This window comes from Crocodylus porosus, unplaced genomic scaffold (assembly GCF_001723895.1).
Source record: "Crocodylus porosus isolate Cpor-Errol unplaced genomic scaffold, CroPor_comp1, whole genome shotgun sequence".
Classification (NCBI taxonomy): Eukaryota; Metazoa; Chordata; order Crocodylia; family Crocodylidae; genus Crocodylus; species Crocodylus porosus.
Window position 1 is genome coordinate 24,442,194 of NW_017728915.1, and position 23,203 is coordinate 24,465,396.

The 23,203-nt window shown below is 41.4% G+C and overlaps 1 protein-coding gene across 3 annotated transcripts in view; it reads right to left on the bottom strand.

The window, feature by feature from the left end:
* PEPD (peptidase D) overlaps positions 1-23,203 on the bottom strand; it is a 216,477-nt gene that overhangs the window by 1,334 nt on the left and 191,940 nt on the right. For all 3 annotated transcript variants that reach the window (XM_019535851.1, XM_019535849.1, XM_019535850.1), the window contains one exon: positions 9,387-9,578. In XM_019535851.1, coding sequence (XP_019391396.1) covers positions 9,387-9,578 — 192 coding nt within the window. The remainder of the gene's footprint in view (positions 1-9,386; positions 9,579-23,203) is intronic.

Here is a 23,203-nt window from a genome sequence, read left to right on the forward strand (position 1 = left end):
CACCCCCAAAATTATGGAACTTGGAGCTGAGAAGCAAATCTCAAAGCAAGTCTCAGATAATGCTTGTAAAACTCGGTTGTTGCATTTTAAGTTTAAGCAGCAGTTTTTTGTGTTCCCAGTTCTTGTTCAGTTCAAAAGAAAAGCCTGTGCCATTTCTATCCGACTCTAATCTCTTTCTACCAGTAAATATGCCTACACAGTCCTTTCCTGTTATCTTATCAGAAAAAATGCTAGTAAGTTGCTAAGCTGCAATAAAAGCAATTTTAGCAAGGTGTAAATCCAACAGAACACAAACCCAAGCGACTCCCACCTTACAGTTGCTTTAATTGTTTCTGACCCCTTGACATTTTAAACTAAAAATAAAGCTGGTTAACATTTGTACTTCTGCTTGCAAAATAATCCATTTGTTCAGACAATATGAGTCATCAAGCCTATTAAAGTGTTTAATGATGTCTTTGCCAGATTATTTCTTTTACTTGGTATCAAGTTAAGCATATTCTAAAGCAAAACTTAATCAAACTTTGCTGCGTTCACACATTTGATTCAGACAGCTGGAAAAGTAAAAGCTGCCAGCCTCCTCTGTCTTTCTGAAAAGCACACGTGTGACTGCAGGGAGCCAGCACCCACCATAGCAAGAGCAAGTCCATGCATCTGAGCAAGACATTTTTTTTTAAGAGTGTTTTTTATTTTACCAGTACGGAAATGATTGGTAGAATCAAAAACAAAGCCAAGATGTCACCACTCTTGTCAGGCCATTACTGAAGTGGCAAAATGCTTGGCTTTCCAGGTGGTCGTATCACATTATTTCTGTAAGATGTTCTTATTAGGCCTCAAACATGCAATGAGGTCTGCCTGGGTGGAGCTGGGACTCTGTAAAAATCCAGTGGATGTCAATGAGGCTCTGCCTAGGTGCAAAAATCCACCATGCCTGCTTGCATCATTCAGGCCAGAATTCACATCAAAGTGGTTGCAGAAAAATGTACTACTTTGATGTGGAGAGTTACAACGCCTGATTCAAAGAAACTCAAAACCCCATGACAAGCTGGTCCGGTAATGCTGCCCATTACAGTTGTGCAACGCTTCCCTTGATAAGAGCCTCTTTTTGGTTACTTGACCCTTTGCCACACTAACTCTGGGCTGAAATTTTCTATAGTGAGGATTTGTTTCAGGTACATTTTTTTTTTGCCCTTTTCAAAATCTCAGCCAGAATAATTCTTCCATTTCCACAAGCAAGGCTAATGATAAAAGGTTGTTTTGTCCCTATTAAAGCAAATGGGGTAAATCATCTTCAAACAGGTCGAATGCTTTGGAGCATGGCAAGCAGCGACTACTTTTACTTAAGGGCTGTCCCTTTTCTGCCCTTCTGAATAGCTGGCTAAATTCTACGAGTTTGAAAATGCCAGATTGTACATGCTTAGTGGAGACTAGGTTTCCTGCTCACTGAGTATGCTCCATCCCCTCCCAGCTCTTGGCACTGGCTAGACAGCTCCCGCAAGCTCACACAGCAACAAAACATGCTCTTTCCAGCACCAGTCTGTCCTATGCCCCCTTGCTAATGCTTAGGCAGTAAGATACAGGACTGATACAAGTGCAGAAAGGGCAAAAGTCAGAGCAGAAGAGAGGGAAAATAGATCAGGGCAAGGAATCAGGTGAGAGGAGAAACTGGGACTGGCTCAGAAAGATGACCGAGATGTGGGGAGAAGAGGGTAAGACTGGGACTCAAGGTGAGACTGACTGGGCAAGGACACTGACTTGGTGGGGGGGATACAACTAAGAATCAACTGGCGGGGGCAACACTGAAATCAGAAGAGGACCTGGGAATCCGGGATGGACAAACAGCACGGGGGGGAAGGAGGGCGGTGAGAGACATATGTGCAACCCTTTGACAAAGCACATCTCATCCCCCTTTAGCAGCGGCCCACATGGAGCAGAGACCTATTAATGTCATCTACCATTGTACCAGCTGCAGCGTGGCTGGGTGGATTTGCAGGTTCCAGTCTGGGGATGGACCACAGTGGGGATCAGCATGACGCCCCAACATGAAACTTCATTTTCGATTTAAACACCCCCCCCCCCCCAACAAACAACCAACCTTTTACATACTCATAAAGCTGCATTCACTGAATGTTATTAAGGTGGAAATGCTAACATCAAGGTTCCCACTAAAATTTTAATTCAGACTTCCCATGTACCTGGAGGCAACTCCAATACATCATTTAACAACATGTTTACATACGCTTTTGGTATGTAACACATTAATATTAACCTGTGCTGTTAATCTTAGGATTTTCTTGCATGTAGTCTTCCTATCTGAAAGCATACAGATAGACTTTACTGAAGCTGGAGAACGCCAGGCCACAACTGATGTCTGTTTGTCAATAGCACCAGTGGAGGTTCTCACAGACTTTCCCAGCACAATTCAGGTGCTCCTGGACCATCTCTTCTTCCCTTTTGTGACTAAAGCACCCTTGTGCTATGCAAAGCAGCTGAACACACAGGGAAAGGTAATGCACACTGAGCTCTGTAATCCTGCAGCCTGCTCTACAATGGGTTGAAAAGGAGAGTCAACCCTACGTCAGCAGCCAAATCTCTATCAGCAACCTGCAAGTGCTCTGTGGATCACTAATGCACTGAACGGTCCGATATTGCCTAATCAATATTTCTTGGGATAGCCCCAGCTGCTTCTCCGTGACCAAGCTATTCTTCTGTTGGTCCAGTCTCACCTAAGACGCATACTAGCTGCAACTCAGGAGTGCTGCTTGCTGCCTCTACCACATATCAATAGTAACTAGAGGCAAGCAACTATCTGGTTTTGAAAACATAGCCTATGTCATTTTGCATAGTCCTCACTCATGTTCTTTTTTTCCACTTGATCCCCACTGCCAGTAATTGTCACTAGTAGGAGCCAGGTGATGGGGACTTCAGAAGCCCTAAAAGACCTCCCAAAGTGCAGCCCTATGTTTGGAGCTCATCTCCAGGGAGAGGACGATGCTGGTTTCAGTTGATTGACTTGCACTTCCTTCTCCATTGCCATTGTTGAGGAGCTGTTCTCTTACTTTTCCCATTTTTAGCCCCATTCTGGCCCCCCTTTGTCAGCAAACTATGTTGAAGACAGTGCTGACATTACAGGGCTTTTCACCCCCCCTCTAGCTTTCAAATGCACTGCACAACCCTGTTCCACAAGCATCTCTGTTTTTTTCTATACAGGCAAAGTGGATAATACTGTTGGCACCATCCTTAAAATACCACCTTCCTATTAAGTAGGGTTATATGACTGATGGGGTAGATTAGATTGCACAACTGGGTAACTCTTAATAGCAACCATCACAAGGCCAGAATGGGTGTTAAATAGATGGCTTTCATCAGCAAGCTATCCACGTAGTAGTCTAAAATGTCTTCCTAACTTCTTCAAATAGTTCTGATCTCCAGACTGGATATCCCTTACCGTCTTTCAAGGGAAGGGTGCTATAGCAGACATTTATTTTCTCTGGATATGTTAAAGGCCTTTAATTTTATGACAGATCCCAGACATAGTGAGAAAAGATTTTGTGAGGTATGATTATTGTGCATTTCCCTTTTTAATTTTTTGAGTGTTTGCACATGACCGCAGAAAGTAACAACAAATTTGGGCACAGACTCCTTCAGTAGGAGTTCTGCTTGCAAAATGGTACAAACATTTAAGGACCATCCATTAAAAAAAAAAAAAAACAGGCTAAAACCACCTGCCTGTAAAGTCTGTAAAAAAACTGCTGTCCATAAAAAACCTAAGCAACCCAGAGCCCGATTAAAGATTCCTTGTCAAAAGAAGCTAGAGGAAAATGTGATGGTCAGACAGAACAGAGCAGTATCACCTGGAGTCTGAGGAAAGAGTGCAGCACCCTGCAGGATTTTGTAACCAAGCGGAGCCACTGCAGAGCCCCCAGCCCCAGCCATGTGCTGGTGCTGCTGCTGTGTCCTGTCACCTGCCTGTAACACTGTTAGGTTGTAGGAAGGCAGTCAGTATTCCTTCTGTGGGGGCTCATGCCAGGACCACATGGCAGGGCTAGCACAAGTAAGGCCAGGGAGTGGGTTGAGGAGGGCAGCATAGTGTGGAGTACATTCAAGGGCATTGAGGTGTGGGGGTGAAAAGGAAACCCATGGAGTGGGGGTGGCTTGGTGTAAAGCCATTCCTGAAGTCAAATAGGGTTGCCAACCTTAACCCCAGACAATTTTTTTTTACTTGATAATCTGCAAACTTTTTACTGACAAGCAAACCTTTTCTTGTTATTATCTTTTACTATAGTTGGTGTTAAAACCCCAAATCTGAACCCAGCCCTGGAAGAAGAGCTACATCTATATTATGTAAACATGTCAGTAAAAAGTTTGCAGTTTGTCAGAAAAAAAAGAAATCATCTTGGGCTGACAAATCTGATGCCGGAATATGACCCCTAGAAGCTGCCATGCAAAGTAAATCAGCAAACGTTAGATTAGAGCTGAGTGTCCATCTGTCATCTGGGAGATGGTATATGGGGTAAACAGATGAACAAAGTTTAGGGTGGGTTCTGATCCTGCTGATGCACATCATCCTACCTGTTATTTTCTGAGGTGGCACATTTATTGCAAGATAAGTGCAACTATTTACACCAAACAAGCAGGCACTAGGACTATTCCGCAGCATCATAAGCAGGCACTAGCACTATTCCGCAGCATCATTTCTTTTGCAGGCAGAATTACATGGTATAGGGATCTGGTCATCCAGATTCAAAACCCAGAAGCCAAATATCAAAACCTCTCCATTTCAGTTTCCCTGATCCCCAGTATTCTTGGAATGACACTTCATCATTATCCCATCTTAACCAGTCCCCTCCCTGTCACATCACTAGCAAGTGCCCCTTTGTCATGCACTGCAGTAAGGATCTACTAATAAACAGTTTATGCTACATAACTCTATCAAGTTGTCTTAATAAACTATTGATCAATAGTTAGTAGGTTACCCGTAACTATTACTTATCTTAAGGTGGCTTTAGAGAAGAAATCTTTGTTTCATTTTTACTAACAACTTTTCCATATACAACTTGTATAAATATGTTTTGAGGGGCACTTTTAAACCTAGATAATAGGAAATGTTCAAAAGAAGACTAGTACTATAGCATGTACTCCCTAGCAGACTATTTCATTCTGAACCACCCACAAAAATAGGAAGTGAAATGAGCCTTGCATTGCTGTGCCATATGCAAAATGCAATTACTATACCCTTTCATAGGTGCAAAAAGGAGCACTTAAAAAAAAATTCTACGACATTAGCATGTTCTGAAGGTCCTGGATTATGTAAAGCTATTAACCTTTTAAATGAGAACAATGAAAGCAGAAGATGAATTTAAATCCATTTAAAGTCTGGTTGTGATTCAGTGTTTCACAAAGTTTTCACCCATTAGCACGGTCACTTGTTCTCTGAACACTAAGTGCTGCTAGGGAAAATAAAGTTTAAGCACAGACTGAACATTAGAGCTTAAATCAGCCTGGATGGTCTTACTAGACTTTAGGAAAACATCACATGAATGGCCTAAATCAGTAAATGAGCTTAGGAAGAATAGAAATGTCAAACCCTAATACATGTGAAAGATAAGCTCAGAGGGCAACATTTAGAGCTAGAGTAGTCAGTATTCTACTCTCCTGTAGGGGAACCAGACTACGCTTACTTTTGTGTTAAATAAGACCACAACGACTTTTCCAGTCTGGACAATTTGTATTACAGTAGTACCTATGGGACCCAACTGAAATCAAAGCCACCTTGTATTAAGTATTACATACATACATACATACTATGCAATAGTTCTTGCCACACAACGCTAAATAGGACAAAGGATCTTAACTTACAGATCAGGAAATGAAGTCCCCAAAGTTTATGACCTACCCAAGATAAGGCAGCAAGTCTGGCAAAACCTAAAACTAAACCTATGACTTTTGAGGCCCAGAGCAGTATTAACTATGAGACTATCCTTACTGTCAAAAACCACAATTAATATTTTCTAGCTTTTTTTTTATTAGCTTCAGGAAAGCAGTCTCAAAGAAATCCACGTATACACACCTGATCAGCCAAAATCCTCAACTCTGCACACCTTCTCTCTGAGGACCTGTCACCCGCACAAATTTTCTGGATATCCATCTACAAGAGTAGGTACCAACCTTTTTGGCTTTGCAGCCTCCATGACCACTCTGAACCCTCTCCCCTGCCTGATCTGCCTTCTGCCTTATATGGTGTTGTGCTGCCTGCCCCTCCACAATTTGCTGTCTGCCACAGACACAGGCTGCACATGCCACTGATGGCACATGTGCTACAGGTTGACCTCCTCTGGTCTAGAGGACCTGAACATCTCCCCAACATGTGCAGGTGCAGTGCAGATACCCACACTGGAAAACACTCAATAGACCTCAAGAAATGGCAGTCTAATCACACATTTTCCTCTTTCTGCATGCAGTACAAATCTTTCTATTTTCTTAATGTAAAGGCTAATGGCTTGTCCCTCTGGGGTACCCAAGAAATTTAATTCCAACTAACTAAAGGAGTGCATTTAAAGTGGATTAGTTAAAATGCATTAAGCTATGTGGACACACTCATTTAGAATTAAAGTGGCCTTAATTTGGTTTAGCTTCATTCATTTCCATCAAAGGAAGAAATTAAGCTAAACCAAACTAAGGCTATCTGTATTGGTGCTAGTGTAGCAGTAAGATAATAGAATATATGCTTCCTTTTCTTGAGATAGGTGTTTGCTGCTAAACTTATACTTTGCAAAGTTAAGATCAGACACAACAGTAATGAACATCTTAGACATGTTAATAACTGATGATATCAGGGCATAGCTTTCTGAAGTATTTTTTTGTTGTAGAGGAGATTTCATCTGCAATGTATTTGGAAGGGGGTCTTGGGTCTGCATAAATGAAAATTAGCTAAAACACAGATGCTGAGAACTCTAAGTAACAATTACTGGGGTTATTGCTTTTAATCAACAATCGATTAAAAAGCTAGACCTGTAAGGGTGGTCAAGTTAATTTTGATTGTGCTATATTTAACCTTTGAGGCATGTTTCAGATACAATTCAGTTTTAGAGTTTATTCCAATTTTTTTCCTAGACAAAACTGAATGACAACAGCTGGCTGTGTGGGTTGTTTTTACAGTAAACTGTGTCACCATGTGGGGATCAGAGACAGAATTCTGCCCAATATTTTCTTGTGCAGCAAATCAGGCAACATACTCTGTCCAACTCAATTCAGATGAAATCAGCACTCAAAATTAGAGACAGACAAAGCAAATTTGTGGGAGTAGGTTGGATTGTGAGGGACCATGCAACTCCTTGACAGAAAACTGGTCCGTCCCAGTACGAGGCAGAACGTACAGCCCAACTTTGGAGCTCTAGGCTTGTGGATGCAAGCAGACACACTGTGTGCACTGATCCATCCCACTCCACTTCAAGCCAACACAACGGGAACCAGGTGTGCCTGCTCTGTCATGCAGTTTAATGTGGAAGCATGTGTGGCTCTTTGGGGGGGTGGGGAGGAGGATTCACATCAGTACTGTAAACAATGGGCTTTGGGCTTGAATATTTCCAAGAAAAGCAAATATAAAAGACAGTGTGCAAGAACCAGGAATCAATCGAACAACTAAATAACTCCCAAAGCCTATTTCTGGGTTAAGCAATATAAAAATCAACCTATTTTTATGGTGGGGACAGTTGGAGAAGGGCACTGACAGGGTCCCTTTAAAACAAATGCAAGAGTGAGACACAGAATGACATGTTCACAGTTAGAACATGTAGAGTTAACCATGACCCACTTATTTCATTCATCCGTACCCTGGGCTGGAGAGTATTGATAAAGAAATAACACAAGGCAAGATAACATTCCTAACCACAGGAGAGAATTAAACACCAGAGGGTAAAGTCCCACATCTCTTGATAAGATTGTATACTCTGGATATATAACTTTTAAAGCCAGCTGTATGGGTGATTGGATGACTTGGAGGATTGGTGATGGAATAGGGAACCTTTTGTTTCTAAATTGGTGGTTCAAAGCCAGCTCAGTTCAGCAGTGTCGAAGCTGTTACTATCTGACGTCTATTTGGTGGACTGTGATAAATAAATTAGCGGTAGCAGAACAGAATTCCAGATGAACTACTCATACCAGTAAGTCACCACCACAATTGCTACTAATCATTTTCCTGGGTCACTGTTTCAGCATAACACCCAAGGAGTAAATGGAGAGAGGGGCTAGGCTAAAAGTTCCCCACCTATTCACTGACACACAGACAAGGCAAAGTAATGAAGCTGGTTTTACTGATGCCTCTTATCTTTCCTATGAACTATGAACATAGGACATTAGTCTTCTGGGCTGAGTGAAGAGGCACCTTTCAAAAGCACTGTCTTTGTTAAAAGAATAGTTACTTGAAGACATTTAACTGCTAAACTTTTTCCTAGAGTTAAATTTGTAAAAGTCAAAAGTATCTCAGAGAGAATAGGGAAATGAGGTCCTCCCCACATCCTGACCAACCTGATTGCCTTTTAGGATGTAATGACTGGCTCTGTGGATGCAAGAAGAGCGATGGATGCGATATACCTTGACCTTAACAAGGCTTTTGATATGGTCTCCCATAACATTTCTGCAAGCAAGTTAAGAAGGTATGGGTTGTATGAATGGACTGTAAGGTGGATAGAAAACTGGCTGGATTGTTGGGCTCAAAGGATAGTAATCAATGGCTCGAGGTGTAGTTGGCAGCCAGTATCAAGTGAAGCACCCCACATGTTGGTCCTGGTGCTAGTTTTGTTCAATATAGTCTTCAGCTACCTGGGATGGAGTGCACCCTCAGCAACTTTGCAGATGAGACAAAGCTGGGGGCAATACTAGATATGCTGGAGGGGAGGGCTAGGATTCAGGAAAGACCTAGAAAAATTGGAGGATAGGACCAAAAAAAATCTCATGAGGCTCAACATGCACAAGTGCAAAGTCCTGCACTTAGGATGGAACAATCCCGTGCACTAGCACAGGTTCCACGCACCAGCAGCTCTGCAGAAAGAAACCTTAGGGTTACAGTGGCCAATAAGTTGAATATGAGCTGACAGCGTGCCCTTGCTGCAAAGAAGGATAATGCCATACTGGGCTGCATTAGTAGGAGTGCAATTGGCAGACTGAGGGAGGTGACTATTCCCCTCTATTCGGCACTAGTAATTTGAAGTACAGTTCAAAACTAGATAGGGAAAGTATCCAAATAGCCTACAGGATTAAAACCATACAAAGAATCTCTATCATCATATATTAAATTTTCTGAAGAAAATTTCTTTTTAAATATGTATGGAAGACAAACTAAGCAAAAAGCCAGCCCGAACTGTTATCAAAGCTGGTGAAGAGTTACTTACCCCACCAAATCCTCGAAAACGCTGCAGGACTTGATTATTAATGAAGCAAGATTGTGTAGGATCCTTCAGCGCCTGGTCCAACACATGATCAATGAAGTAAATGCCTGGTTCAATAGTCAGTACCATGCCTGCCTGAAGGACACGGGCAGTTCTCAAACTTCTGAGGCCTGGTAGGTCAATGCGCTCAACTCCCTAGAGAAAAAATATTTAAGTGATAGGAATAAACAATCATGTCAGGAATAGGTCTTTAATTAAGCCTCTTTGGTGCAGAACACTGTATAGGGCTCAGGAAAGGCAAAAAATTAAATAAAAAAGTTAGCAGACCAAAATCCAGCAGAGGATCAAAATCAGACACCACAGTCATCTCTATTTTCTTAACTCCACTTATATGTCAAATGTGTATTGTTTCATAGATTTATGTTCAGCTGCCATACTAAACTTTTTATACTGGCTCCATATGGACTCGGTATTATCACTTCCAACTATTTACCACTTCAAAAAATTAAAACTATGTATATTATTCCTTCTACTCATCTTCTTTTGTAAAGTTTTATAACAACATTTTTAAATGATTTGCCAAACTTGAAATGCCTCCCCCATTTCATGATTGAAGTCACTGAATTATGCAGCAGAAGACAATTTCTCTAAGGATATTCAAATCATTATTAGTACTGAACATTATTAAAATCGTACATTTATGATCTTGATTTGAAAGCAATGAATTTACAAGTTACTTCATAACAGCCGCCTGTCTGGAACCAAGCTTCCCTCCCGTCCCCCCACCCCCGAATCAGACTTTCAGGCAACAGAGCAGTGATTTATATTATGGAAAAAACGTGTCAAAACAATCAAGTCCTGACTAGCAAAACAGTCTCTTCTTCCCAAAAGATGGTAAAAGTGCAATGATATATGAAGACGTGCTTAGTCAAAGAATTAGAAACATTGCAGGGACTGGTTAAGGATATTAATTGCCCTCATTCTCTAAAATGTGCCAGGTATTGCAACATCTGAATAACTAAAATCTCACTTCCCTCACTTGCTTAAAATCCTTGGGCTCTGCAGCACCCAAGTACTGCAATGGCCAGTAAATGGACTACAGGGCCACTTCCCCACAAACAGGTATACATACTTTTACTCCAGATAGTATTTCCATTGCAATAAATGGGACTACGTGTAAGTAAAAGCAAGCAAGTATATGTTTGCAATACCAAGGCTTGGTTAACTAAAGCCCAGTAAGGATTTTCTTTCCTGTCTGTTCTCCAAATACCATCTTTAAGTCACCTCTTAAATCTCACATCACTGCAAGCTTCCTTGTCCACAGCAGCTTGGGACATCTTATAGAATCAGCAGTTTTAATATGTGAAGGAAATGCTCCATTCCTCCAGGGACTAAGCACATTAACACTGTAGTATCCTCAGCCTTTGACAGCTGAAGGAAGGAGTGTGGCATAAAAACTGAACCAAAGCTATATCACAGGCACTAGGATAGGAAGCTCCGAGTCAGTCATATTTAATTCTTACCAAATTATGCATCTTCAGAGTATGTACTTCTGAACAGTGCTGTTTGCTCAAAAGCTGCATTTCCATTTAGAGAACCCTTATTTCACAGAAATACTGCTTAAAATAGCCATCTAGTCAAGTTTATTTTATTTTCCCCAGTCATCTAAATTATATCTGGGGTTTTGCAGCTGGAGAATATATTATTTTATGACAGGTCATGTGCATCACGGTTCAGAATTTCACAGCTCGATGTGTAATATAAATGTAGGAAGTCAAAATGGTAGCCTGACTTTCAGAGGTACTGAGCACTTGCTGCTCTTGTTGACCTCAGTGGGATTTGTGGGTGTTCAGCACCTCTGATGATCAAGCCAGCATTTTCTTGGGAATTGTATTTTGTGTAATTTGATAAATCAGGTTTCACTGGTTTGCTTTGGTGGCTTCTGAGCAGATTTTTTTTTATTCATTTAACCTAATGAATCACATTTCTCTTATGGTGGTTTCAGTTAGCATGATCATGCTAAATTAGGACTTGGAAATAATCAGTATTAATCAAAATGCATAGAATTTGCATACATTTAAAAAACTGAAACGATCAGTACGCTAGCGAGCTGTAAAATATGTTTATAGCTGCACAGAAATACAGCAAAAAATTTCAACTATTTCAAACAGAAAGAAACAAACTCCTCCCTCTTCCACTCTGAAAACGAGTGCCGCCTTCTCCTTTGATGTGGGAAGAAGACCTGTCTTCGAGCTTATGGGGAGGAAGGAGGGTATGAGGAAGAAAGAAAGGCAGAAGGTCACTATAACTTAAGACAAATCACCTAAGCCTCCTCTGTTAAAGGGGCTGACATGCTTTCGGTGCTCCGGTTCTTTACATGTTCTAGGGCACATCACCGTTTTCCAAAAACGGCCTGGGTTTCTGGACCACTTTTGAAAAAAGAATATCTACGCTAGTTTTAGTCGGATGAAAAGAAGTGATCAAAGTTAAAACGCTGCCTAAGTACTACTATTATTTATATTACCATAGTGCTGTACTATTTTGGAGCAGAAGACTGGTCTCTCCTTCCAAAAGAAATGCATAAAAAGTTAGCTGTGGAGCACTCATAGCATGTAGTAACATGCTACTAGCAGTATTTTAGGAAGCATGGTTTTGAAGAGCTGTTTAATTTACCATAGACTGAAGCAACAAGCCATGTCCAAAGCTATATTCTAAACACATGGATTTTGTTCTGAGGTTCTAGTCGCATTTTAAAATTGGTACACCTCTGCAGTAAGCACCGATGCACAAGACTGTCGTTTGCAAGAGCGTGCTTGCCAAGAACATCAGATTCCAATTACAGGTTCACGCAAGGTAACAATACCCAGCAAGTCTAGGCAGTGAGGACTGTCAAGGAACAAAAGAGTTATGTAAACTGAGATCTTTACTGTATATTCAAAATCAGAGTTCATGTTAAGTAATAAGAAATACAGATATATTTTGGAACAAGCTGGAAATTGGGAGGTATAAAAATACAACCATTAGGCCCTACTAGAATGGTTCAAGAAAATCAAGTTAAAAAGTACAATGTCCCCAGAATACTCAGCATAAGGACACACCATTATCATCAAACGGAGACCATAATAACCAGAAGCATACCTGGGGGGAGAGGGTTACTGGGAGGGGAAGCACAAAAATAATCGTCTCGGTTGGCTGCACTGCCCTCGCTATCTACATAGCCACTGGTACTGCCTCATGCACCATGGCTGGCCAGGGTGCAACGCTGCCCGGTAACATCTCTGCTAATAACCATGATACAAATAATCTAATACTTTACTTTCATACACCACTTTTTACACTGAGAGATCCCAGTTTTGCTCGCTTTTGTTTCAAGCCTTGGAAACACTTCTGGATGTAATGCTTGCTACTACTACCAGTAGTTCCACTGACGTTGGTGGCTGCAAGTTTGGGGTCCACTTGGGACATCTGAGGTCCTGCTTGCCTCAGGACCCAGGGACGCCACATAGCTATTCTAATAGATATTAGTTCATAGTAGCTAGTATGAGAGCTACTACCAGCTAGAAATCAGAGCATTGAGATGTTCTGGAGGCATCCCTCCTGCCTGATGCCCAATAAGCCAAGAGCTGCTCTGCAAGCTGCGTACTCCCCAGGGAGGTCTCCCATGCTGAGAATCCCCAGCCTGGTTAAAATAACACAACATGACCACAGCAGGGGCTTGGGCTAACCACAGCTGTAAACACTGCGTCATATTTGCAAGCCCAAGCTCTTAAACTGTTAAAATCTGTAAACTGGTACTTTTTATTAACAAATTACCATGGGAGCTAAAGTGAACGCATGTTGGAATCTCAGTTTTCTAGCACATCAAAATACAGGGAAGACAGGATGATTAATGTAATTAGTTACAAATCAATAAATATTTAAAATCATTAAAAACCAGATTTCATTTTGTTAATCCAAATGCATATTAAAACTAAACAGTTTTTTTAATCCCCACCCACTGTGTATAGCCAATTCTAATGAACTTATATACTGCAGAAAGAACTGTGTCCTGAGCAGCTAACAATCAAATGAGTTTCAAATGTAATCTAATTTGTCTCCTGTCCCTTCCTTAAACCTGTAGTTTTCTTGCTCGGTGCTAAAGATTGATTAAAAACCTGGAAAAACTGAGCACATCAACAACCCTAGAAGACTCCAGCCACCTGAAAACGTTGCTAGTTGGCTGCATTTGTGATGTCTATAGAGGAGTATATGTTTCAAGCGATGCATACCACTCCTGGTATTTGCAAGTCAAAGCTTCCATTTCTACATGAAAAAAAATCCAATTACTAGTTGAGCTTCTGGGATACAGTTCAAAGTTAACACTGGGGCAACAGAGGCCACAATGAAATTTAATTGACTATTATTTAAAAAGCTTTTGCTCTTTTCCTGGACATTAACTGTATGATACATTTCCTCTGTGGGTGATAAGAGAGAAGTGCTCATCGTTTTTTCCAAGTGGCATTGCCTGTTTTGAGGCAGTGTGGGATTCTAATCTACTCATAATGACATGGGTGAGAGCATAACTTTCCATGTCATTTTTGCTTCTCCAGGCTCAGATATAACTGGGCTCCACTGCTGTCATTATGAAAACACTGAGAAAGTATTGAAGGTTTCTTTATTTAAACAGATGTTATAAAAACCCAAAGGAGAGAGCAAATGGGAGATACTAAATCTTCATTTTAGTGGCTACAGCATCAATCTGAAAGACTAGAAGAATATTAATATTTAGGAAGGGAATTCATTAGAAATGAGATAAAGCATTGCAAAATACTACAGTGAAAGTTATTATAACAAAGAATAGATTATGAGGACTCAAAAGAGGCTGTTCATTCCACATAAAGAACATATGTAGGTTATTTTCAGCTGACTATGGCAGAGCCCTTCCTTTTGTGGCTCTTTTGTTATTAATGTTAATAGGCATGACATGGCTGTACCCCAAACCACAGAGCTGGAAACACCTTCTTCTTTTTACATCTTCCTTTCTTTATACAATTAAAAAAAGGTATTGCCTTGGCTTTTATTGCATATTAAAGCCACATTTGTGCATACAACAAATCATTCATGATATGCACATCCGTACGCATTAATCCTTGTTTAATATAGTGATGCACCTACATAGCAAAATTAGGATCACAGCTCACCTAAACCATGAGGGCTTTTGGGTTACTCCTTAATTAAATCAAACTGAAAAACAAATCATCAAATCCCCCTCCAAAGACAGTTTTAAAAACCCCATTTTGGCCTGCGGTAATTCCAGCACTACTGGCTATCATGTCCGAGAACTTGTGGTGATCATGTGAGGTCCCAGAAGACTGGAAAAGGGCAAATATAGTGTTCATCTCAACACTGCCCCCCGCCCCCCAAAAAAAAAGGGATGGAGGAGGATCCAGACAATTACAGACCAGTCAGTTTGATCTTGATACCTTGAAAAGATCTTACCCTACATTAAACTTCTCTGCTCTTTAGGGTAATGTGCGAGAGATATTACTGATTTCATCCCTTTTAAATTCCGCAGGAATTTTCCTTATGGGAAACCTTTACAAATTTTCCCTCTGTCAAAATTTTTCTTGCTCCCTGGCAAGATGGTCCATACTACCCATTTATGACTCTATAGCGAAAGAAACTAAAACTACCAAAAAGGAACTAAATTACAGGGGAAAACAATTTTCTTTAACTTCTCACTCTAGAGGTACAGTTTATTATACGAAAAATATGAACTTATGGTTAAAATCAGCAAGTGTCCCTTTCAACCCCTTACTAACTGAAGCTCCTATACTTCAAGTCATTCTATGTGCGACTGAATTAAAGTTGTTCTAGGTATACAGATCCCTGCATACACAGCATCCCATGAAGTCAAGGACACTATGCATAAGTCTGTCCAAGTGGAACAATACACAGTATTGAGGATCTACATTTCAACTACAATCCTTTATAAACAGATGCCATCCTCTTTTTTAGATGTGAAAACACAAGTTTCTGTGCAGACCAGCAGTCAGCAACCTTTCAAAGCTATGGGCCAGGCTGAGTCAGTTCAGGTCTGAAGCGACTGGGTGGGCAGATGATAGGACCCACCTGTGGTCTCTGCTTTTTCTAGTGGCAGCATGGGGAAAGTCCCAGCAGCCCAAGCCCCCTGCTGCCAAATGCCACTAAAGCCCCATATCCGTAGGGTGGATCAAATGGCTCTGACAGCTGGATCTGGCCTATGGGCTGCAGACTCCTGATCCCTGATGCAGACAGCTGTATCACAATTTTAATGACACAGCCACAAGAAGTAAAATTATCTGCTATAAGAAAGGATTATCAAGGCGAAAATGAATTCTTGCCAGGAGAAGAGAAATAAAACTGCCATTCACAGCCTCACTGTTAGCTTTTTTCAACTAATAACCGTAACCAGTCATTAAGGAGACTTTTAAGCTATCTACAGACACAGGTTGTATCTGCAAACCTCTTGGAACAGCATCTGAGAAGACTCCTCAGAGATGGCCATGTACAACGGAGGAAGGACAGGAGGACTTCTGACTACTATCCTATGGTCCTCATCCATGTGGGAACCAATGATGCGGCCTGCAGCAGTCCGGACCAGATCATGGATGACTACGTGGTTCTGGGGGCCAAGCTTAGAGAGCTGGGGGCCCAGGTGGTCTTTTTGTCCCTCCTCCTGGTTAGTGGAGGCCGTCAGTGGCAGAGCACCTGCATCCGTGAGGTGAACTCCAGAGTTGGTGTCATCATGCTGGATTTGGCTTCCTGGACCACGACCTGCACTTCAGAGCAGAGGGTGTACTGGGGCATGATGGTCTTCATCTCTCCCCCAAAGGTAAGAGTTTGTTTTCTTACAGGCTAGTTGACCTCCTCTGGCGGGCTTAAAACTAAGTTCACTGGGGGATGGGGATCCACAGGAGCAAGAGAAAACTCACCCAGGTGTAGGACCTGCCCAGGTAAGAGCTCAGGTATATACCAAGGGACCAGTTGTCTCGCAGGAAGGGGGGTGCCCAGGGCTCCCTTGGGGGGATTAAGGTGTCTCTTCACTAATGCAAGAAGCATGGGGAACAAGCAGGAGGAGCTTGCTCTCCAGCTTGCAAGTAGTAAAAATCGACCTGGCTGGCCTAGTGGAGACATGGTGGGATGAAACATTTGAGGCAAATGAGCACTGAAAGAACTAGCTCTTCCATTAGGAAAGCAAAGGAGATCAATGTTTTTAAAAATTTGGGTAATTTTACAACTTCTTAAATTTTTGGTAACTTCAGAGGTGTTTAAGAGATAGTAGTTATTACCCCAACTTATCACTTAAGTCATAAAATGTACTTAGCATTCTACAGAATCTCACAGTCAATTAATATAACATGAAAATGAATCAACTCAATCATCAAGAGAGAAGAAACCTTGTTTTAAATGAAAATTTCAACCACATCTACCCAAGGGTATAAAACATTGGGATCACCTAACACATTTCAGCTGCACAGGCACAAATTCTCATTTCCATCTTGCATAGAATTTACCCAGGAAACAAATGAAAACTGTATCCGTGATTAAATTCTACAGCTGAAACTAAACCCAGTGGGCTCTTCACACTGAAGCTAACTCTTCCTCACTAAGGGCCAGAATTTCTGAAGTGATCAGTGTGCACTGCTGGGGCCAGATTTTCAAAACTGCTCAACTCCCAGTTCGACTTTAAAAAAAGCAGCTAGATTTTCAGTGATGTTCAGCACCCAGTTGTTCCCATTAGGAATAATGTTTGTCTCATGTATGCTGCTTGGGGCCAGATTTTTAAAGAAGCTGGTGGGTGTCAAGCACTTCTGAACATCAGGGCCCTTATTTGAGTGCTAAAATGGGAACTACTGGGTATCCAGGGAATTTGAAAGTCTGGCCCTCCACGTAGCTGATATGCCCCCTTTGCTGTCTGTCAAACTATAAGCTTTTGCTACTCTAATAAAATGAAGTACATATGTAAGTAAAGCAACATGACTTTTCTAGAAAGTCTGCATAGTTTTGGCATTGTTTGTCAAAGGGGACAGAAGTGTTTGCTGCATGTGAAAGCTGCTTATTGGAAAAGATGAAAATATATTATTGCCAATTTTGAAAAAAAAACCCTGGGCTTCTAGTGTACAACTAATCTAACAATCTCTGGAAGCTGTTTCTTTTGGAACACTGCAAGCTTTATGATGAATGAAAATTAGGAAATTAATCTTATTGTGTTATTCCAAATTTAACTGGTTACACGTGAGGAAAAATAGCTAATACTAATGACTCCAAAACTTTTTTAAAAAAAATCTCTTTTTAATGCTCAAAAAAATTGCCTGAGTGAAAAGGAAATAACTTGACTGACTAGTTAGAAAACAGGGTGAGATACAATAGGTGCGTAAAAAGTATATAATAAATTCACAAATGGTCTTCTGAAATGCCTCGTAAAAGTTGTTCAATTGAGAAAATTCCCCATAAAAGCTGTTTAATTGGTTAATGTAAAGTATACCAAAGCACTTCACAGCCCACATATTTAAAATGTGTGGTCGTGTCATAAGAAACTGTCTTCTTTCAATTAGCAAGGGCAAGACCCACATTTATTCTGAAGTGTCTAACTTTCTACAGCTGTAAATATAGAAATGTATAAATTATTTATAAATCATAATCAAGAAAGATACTACAGAAGATAGCTGCAACATCTGCACAGTAACAGCAACTCAATCCCCATTACTGTGCTATCACTGTCCTAATAAAACATCGGCTGCCTCTGCATAAAATTCAGAGTTGGATTAAGCTGATTTTACAATCCAAAAAAAAGGTTCATTTATATCTCAAACCCTGGCATTTATAAACCTAAACTAACTGTACACTCAAATTTCCATGCACAATCATGTAGGTAGTTTTCTAACTGCACTAATAGGGGGTAACTGTCTGCATCCCCAAACAGGAAAGATGACATTTAAGACCAGACATCTATTGAGCACATCAGAGATATGCATACATTCCCATGTATTATAATACTTAAGTGAGTCCTTTCCCAAAATACACAAAGCAAAAGAAAACAGTGTTGTAGATCAGAGGGTGGCAACACTTTGCTGCCTCAGGCCAGAGCTTGTGCCCCAGCTCCTTGCCACTCGCTGCACATCTCAGCTCCCTTCCCCGAGAAGACAACAGCAGGGAGGGCTGGTGAAGAAGGTACTGCAGAGGGGATGGACCACTCAGCACAGCTCCACATCACACATCAGGTCGGGCCTCAGCATGAGCTGGATCCTGCCCAGGGGCCATATGTAGGCTGCTGATTCCTGCAAGTTATATGTTGATTTGAAGGAGCCTACTGAGCTATATACAAAGGTATGTGATAGAGACCTGTTGTATTATACCTGACTGAAAAAGCAATTCTGGGGTTTCCTCTGTAATCATTTTCTTCTGTAGAAAACAGAAGGTCTGAAAGTTAATTTATACGGTGATAGCCAATACTTCATACTGCTGTTTTCTCCCAATGGTACCTAAAATTTAGTTGGCTCTCAATTTTACATATAGGCTTTGCTCTGAGTGCAAATCACTCTGCTGAATTCAATGCAGAACTGAATTCAGTGAAACTATTAATGTGCTTAAAAGTTAAAAATGAGCATAAGTACTTGCAACATTGGGTCTTGGACTTTGCAGACCATGAACAAAACTCGTTTGAGACTGTCCAAGTCACTCCTGTTTTGTTGAGCTCCATGCCAATGTGTGGAGAGAAGACATGTCAGAAAAAGGACAAAAGGCCACAATTTACTGAGTCCAATAAGCAGCTGATAGAGCCTTGGACTGAGCAGAGGGACCTCTGTAACTTTTGTTTCTTTACACTTAGAAGCTCAAGCCAATAGTGTCATCACAGTATTTTTGTCAACATTTAGTATATCATACTGTTTAAAATACATCTTCATCAAAGGTTATATATTTCTTCCCTCTCCGTAAAAGAGAAATCCTAAACAGCAGTGGTATGTAGTCTCACTTATATAATCTGAAACCCTATAATTTGCCCAGAAAGAAGTCAATCGGTTTCCTACTGACATCTCCATATGCATCTCACATAGTTGTGAAATATAGTGCTTTCAAGCCAAGCACAAAAAATAAGACATTGTAGAATTTCAATTAATAAGATCACAATACACAAACACACTGAATTCTAAAGTATCCGAGGGCTCTGGCATCATAATCGCATCACCCAATATAATTGTTAGTTTGACTGCTATAAAATTACCCCAGAAATTGTGCAACTTGCATCTTTTCTGAGTTTGCACGATGACAATTTTACAAAAGACAACTATAGCAGAATAAAGATATATTTGTATGACGCATTACTAGCATGCAATAATGTGCATACAGTATGGCAGTGGTTCTCTGATTATTTCAGACTCAAGGCACCCCTCCATAACTTTTGTGAACAGAGTGGCATCCAATTTAAAAAACTAATTTATATACTCTAGTGCTTACCTCCTCCTGGCAGAGGGGCCAGGTAGTCCAGGCAGAGCCAAGCCCAAGCCTGCACTTACTTGCTTACATCTTCACACCTTGCTTATTGCCAGGGATCTAGGTTTTCCATTTGCTGCTGAAAAACATGGATTTTCTCCTTTAATGAAGGAAAATGCAGATTTTCTCCTTTAAAGGTATTTTTAAACAGAGAAAACCAGGATCCATGCTTATCACTTCACAGTGTAAGGTACCCTTCAAAGGAACTGACAGTTCTCCAGGGTATACCTACATACTGGTTGGGAATCACTGCTATCTGGCATACTGCTACCTCACAGGCATATAAGGTGCATGCCATCCATATTAACATTGTGTTTCATATTTAAGGGTTCACAACACAAGCAAAAGTTGAAAAGTTTGGCAATAATGTCAGAAGTTGGCATTTTGAAATTAGTGCCAACTATTTTGTTTATCATGGTTGCCATTCAACATACATGGCCTGGAAACGTATATCTTTACAGCTGTAGTTTGGCTTTTAAGAACTTTGTAAACATCTTATTTTTCAGTAACATCTTTTGGGGGTGGGGAGGTGAAAAAGAAAAGGGTGGAAAGCCCCGGCGTCCTAAAGCATGGGGGCAGGGAGGGTGGGATTTGCATGGTGGAGTAGGGTGGCCCCCCCCCACCATGCCTCTGATTGACTGAGGGCCCTGGAAGCCATGTTCCTCCCCAGAAAGGGACAGTGCCTTGGCTGAGGTAAGGCATAGTTAGTCTCCCACCTTCATTTTCAGTGGGAAGATCTTGGCTATATGCCAACTTTATGGAAATGGGAGACTCCTCCCTAGCTCACTCCTGCAGCCATACAGCTGAAGGCAAGAGAAACTCGGGGGCATCTGAACCCCACCCCCCACACCTCATCTGCACATACATTTTTGGAGCATCCCAGGACATATGATAAGAACACCTAGTCCAGTCAGGGTGGGGACTAATTAGCACGCGTGCGCGCGCACACACACACACACACACACACACACAGCGCTGACCTGTGGGATCACCATGACTTGAAATGCTGTTGATTCTGGTGTGGCACAGCCCAATGAGCTATGTAGTAAATCATAAACCTTTGGCTCTGAACTAATATCATGCAGTTTGTACTAAATAGATGCCAAAATGCTGCTCAAAAGTATGTTTATGGAGTACCTGTGCTAAAACATGCAGTAGTTTAAAAAAAACACAGCATCAGTTCTGGATGAACTAAGCATATAGATACTGCTCCAGCCATGTTTAATTTTAAGGTTATTGTTTACCAATTTGCTCCTCACTTCCATGTGCTCAAGAAGAGCAGTGTCTGTTAGAAAGGAAAAAAGAAAGGGGCTGCCAGGGGAAAAAGCTAGGGGGAAGCTACCTGACCCCTAGATTTCTTTTCCCTGCTGTAGCTGTGGGAAGGGAACAAATTCTAGGCAAACCTCCAATAATTAGATTCTATACCTGGAAAATTATAACCAATTTATACATTTTCCATATATAGAATCTAATATCCATCTATGGAATCCATATACAGAATCTTATAGAAATTTTCCATATATAGAATCTTATTGGAGGGTCATTTTGTAATCTGGGTTGTCTTCTATTCAAGTAAATATGGTAGCCAGGTTTCACACTGATTAACTGGTTACTTCAGTATCTCACCTTAATTTTCATTTAATACCTTTCTGTATTTTATTATCCTTATTTCTATTCATTTGTTTTAGCCCTGCCTTAAGCCATCTGCGAGAGAGGTTTATTGCACATGTTCCACAATACCACTGAGCTTCCAGCAGCTCCTGCTAGAGCTCTGCATGTGACCTCTGAGCTCACTGGTGCAGGGTCCCTGCTTTCAAGCAGCTCTGGAGCCTGTTGCTTTTCACTCTTTCAATTTCCCCGTCCCACAATTCTACAGCAGGGAAAGCAGGAGATGGGACGAACAAGAGCAGAGCAGAGCCTTAGGAGCAGAGACTGCACGTCGCTGCTGGCTCTTCTCCCTCTCCTCTCCTCTGCTGCTGAGCTGGGGAGAGGCAGGGGGAGGAGAGAGTGGGTAAGAGAGGAGGAGGTGGTAAGGAGGCCGGAGGGAAAAAAACCAAAACGAAGCAGGACTCTAGGTAGAGCCTGTGTCAACCAGCAGAGACCTCTCAGCTTGCAGCACATGCAGCGCTCCTAGGAGGAGCTGCAGTAACATGTGGAGCTGAGAGAGCTTACTGCACATGTGGCACAAAGCCAAGGGGGAGTGAGACCATGCTGCTGCGCCATTCCTGGATCCACCCTGCTGTTGTTAGCACCCCTTTATTCCTCTCCCTTTCAGTGACACCAATGCCTCCAGCAGCCCAGCCTATGTCTGCCGCTTGTAGCTATGTGTCTCCCTTTCCACCCCTAAAGCGCTTTTTTTCTTTCCTCCTCTCTATTTTCTTACTCCAACAATCTTCTCTTTCTTCCCACCAGCATGTTGCCTGGACCTAGCAAGCCACATTACAACTGTCACCCTAACCGTGCTGTGCTCCTTTGTCCCTCCTTCCAGCTTGTCTTCTCTTTCGACAGTACAGCTTTCCCTTGCTTTATGCGGGTTCTGTATGTGCAAATTCACTCGTACGCAGTGACCCTTTTTATACCAAAAATCTGTTACATGCAAGGTAAATTCACTCTTATGCGACTGGACTAGTGGAACCCCGCAGTCAGCTGCTTTGTGTGGTGCACTGTGGGAGTGACACGCACCAAAATACAGTCTCCTGTGTGGATCTGTGCTCGTCACTTGATGTCTGCGACACGTGTTTCTGTAGTTGCCATCCCCATTATGGTAACAGTCACCACCACCCTGTGCTTGTGTGTACTGTCTGCTGTTTTACAAAATTATCTTATAAAAGTGGTAGAAATGGGTCTGGGGCTCAGTACAGTTGAAGTATCCCTAGCTGTCACATTGTAAGGTGGGTTCCCTTTATGCAAATTTGAGTTATGTGCCATTTTCCAGGAACGCATGTACAGCATAAAGCGAGGAAACCTGTTAAGTTTTGAGAAAGGAAATTACCTGGTGTGTTTGTACACACACAGGCCAACCCACTGCAGATGCTACTCCTGTATAAATAAACAGAGAAAATGAACCATCTAAAAACAAGAGCACACTACTTTATTCAACTCATCCAAACATTATGAATAGTCAGAATCCCTGCCAGCTCACATCAGCATGCATTTCAGATGAGCAATTTGTTTATTAATTAACATAATCATTTCATTTGAGACACTGCATGGAAACCCACAACAGAAAAATAAATAAATGCAGATCAGTTCATACACAGAAAAGATTCAAATGACTGTGGTACTGTAAGAAATGCCTATTTCCTTTT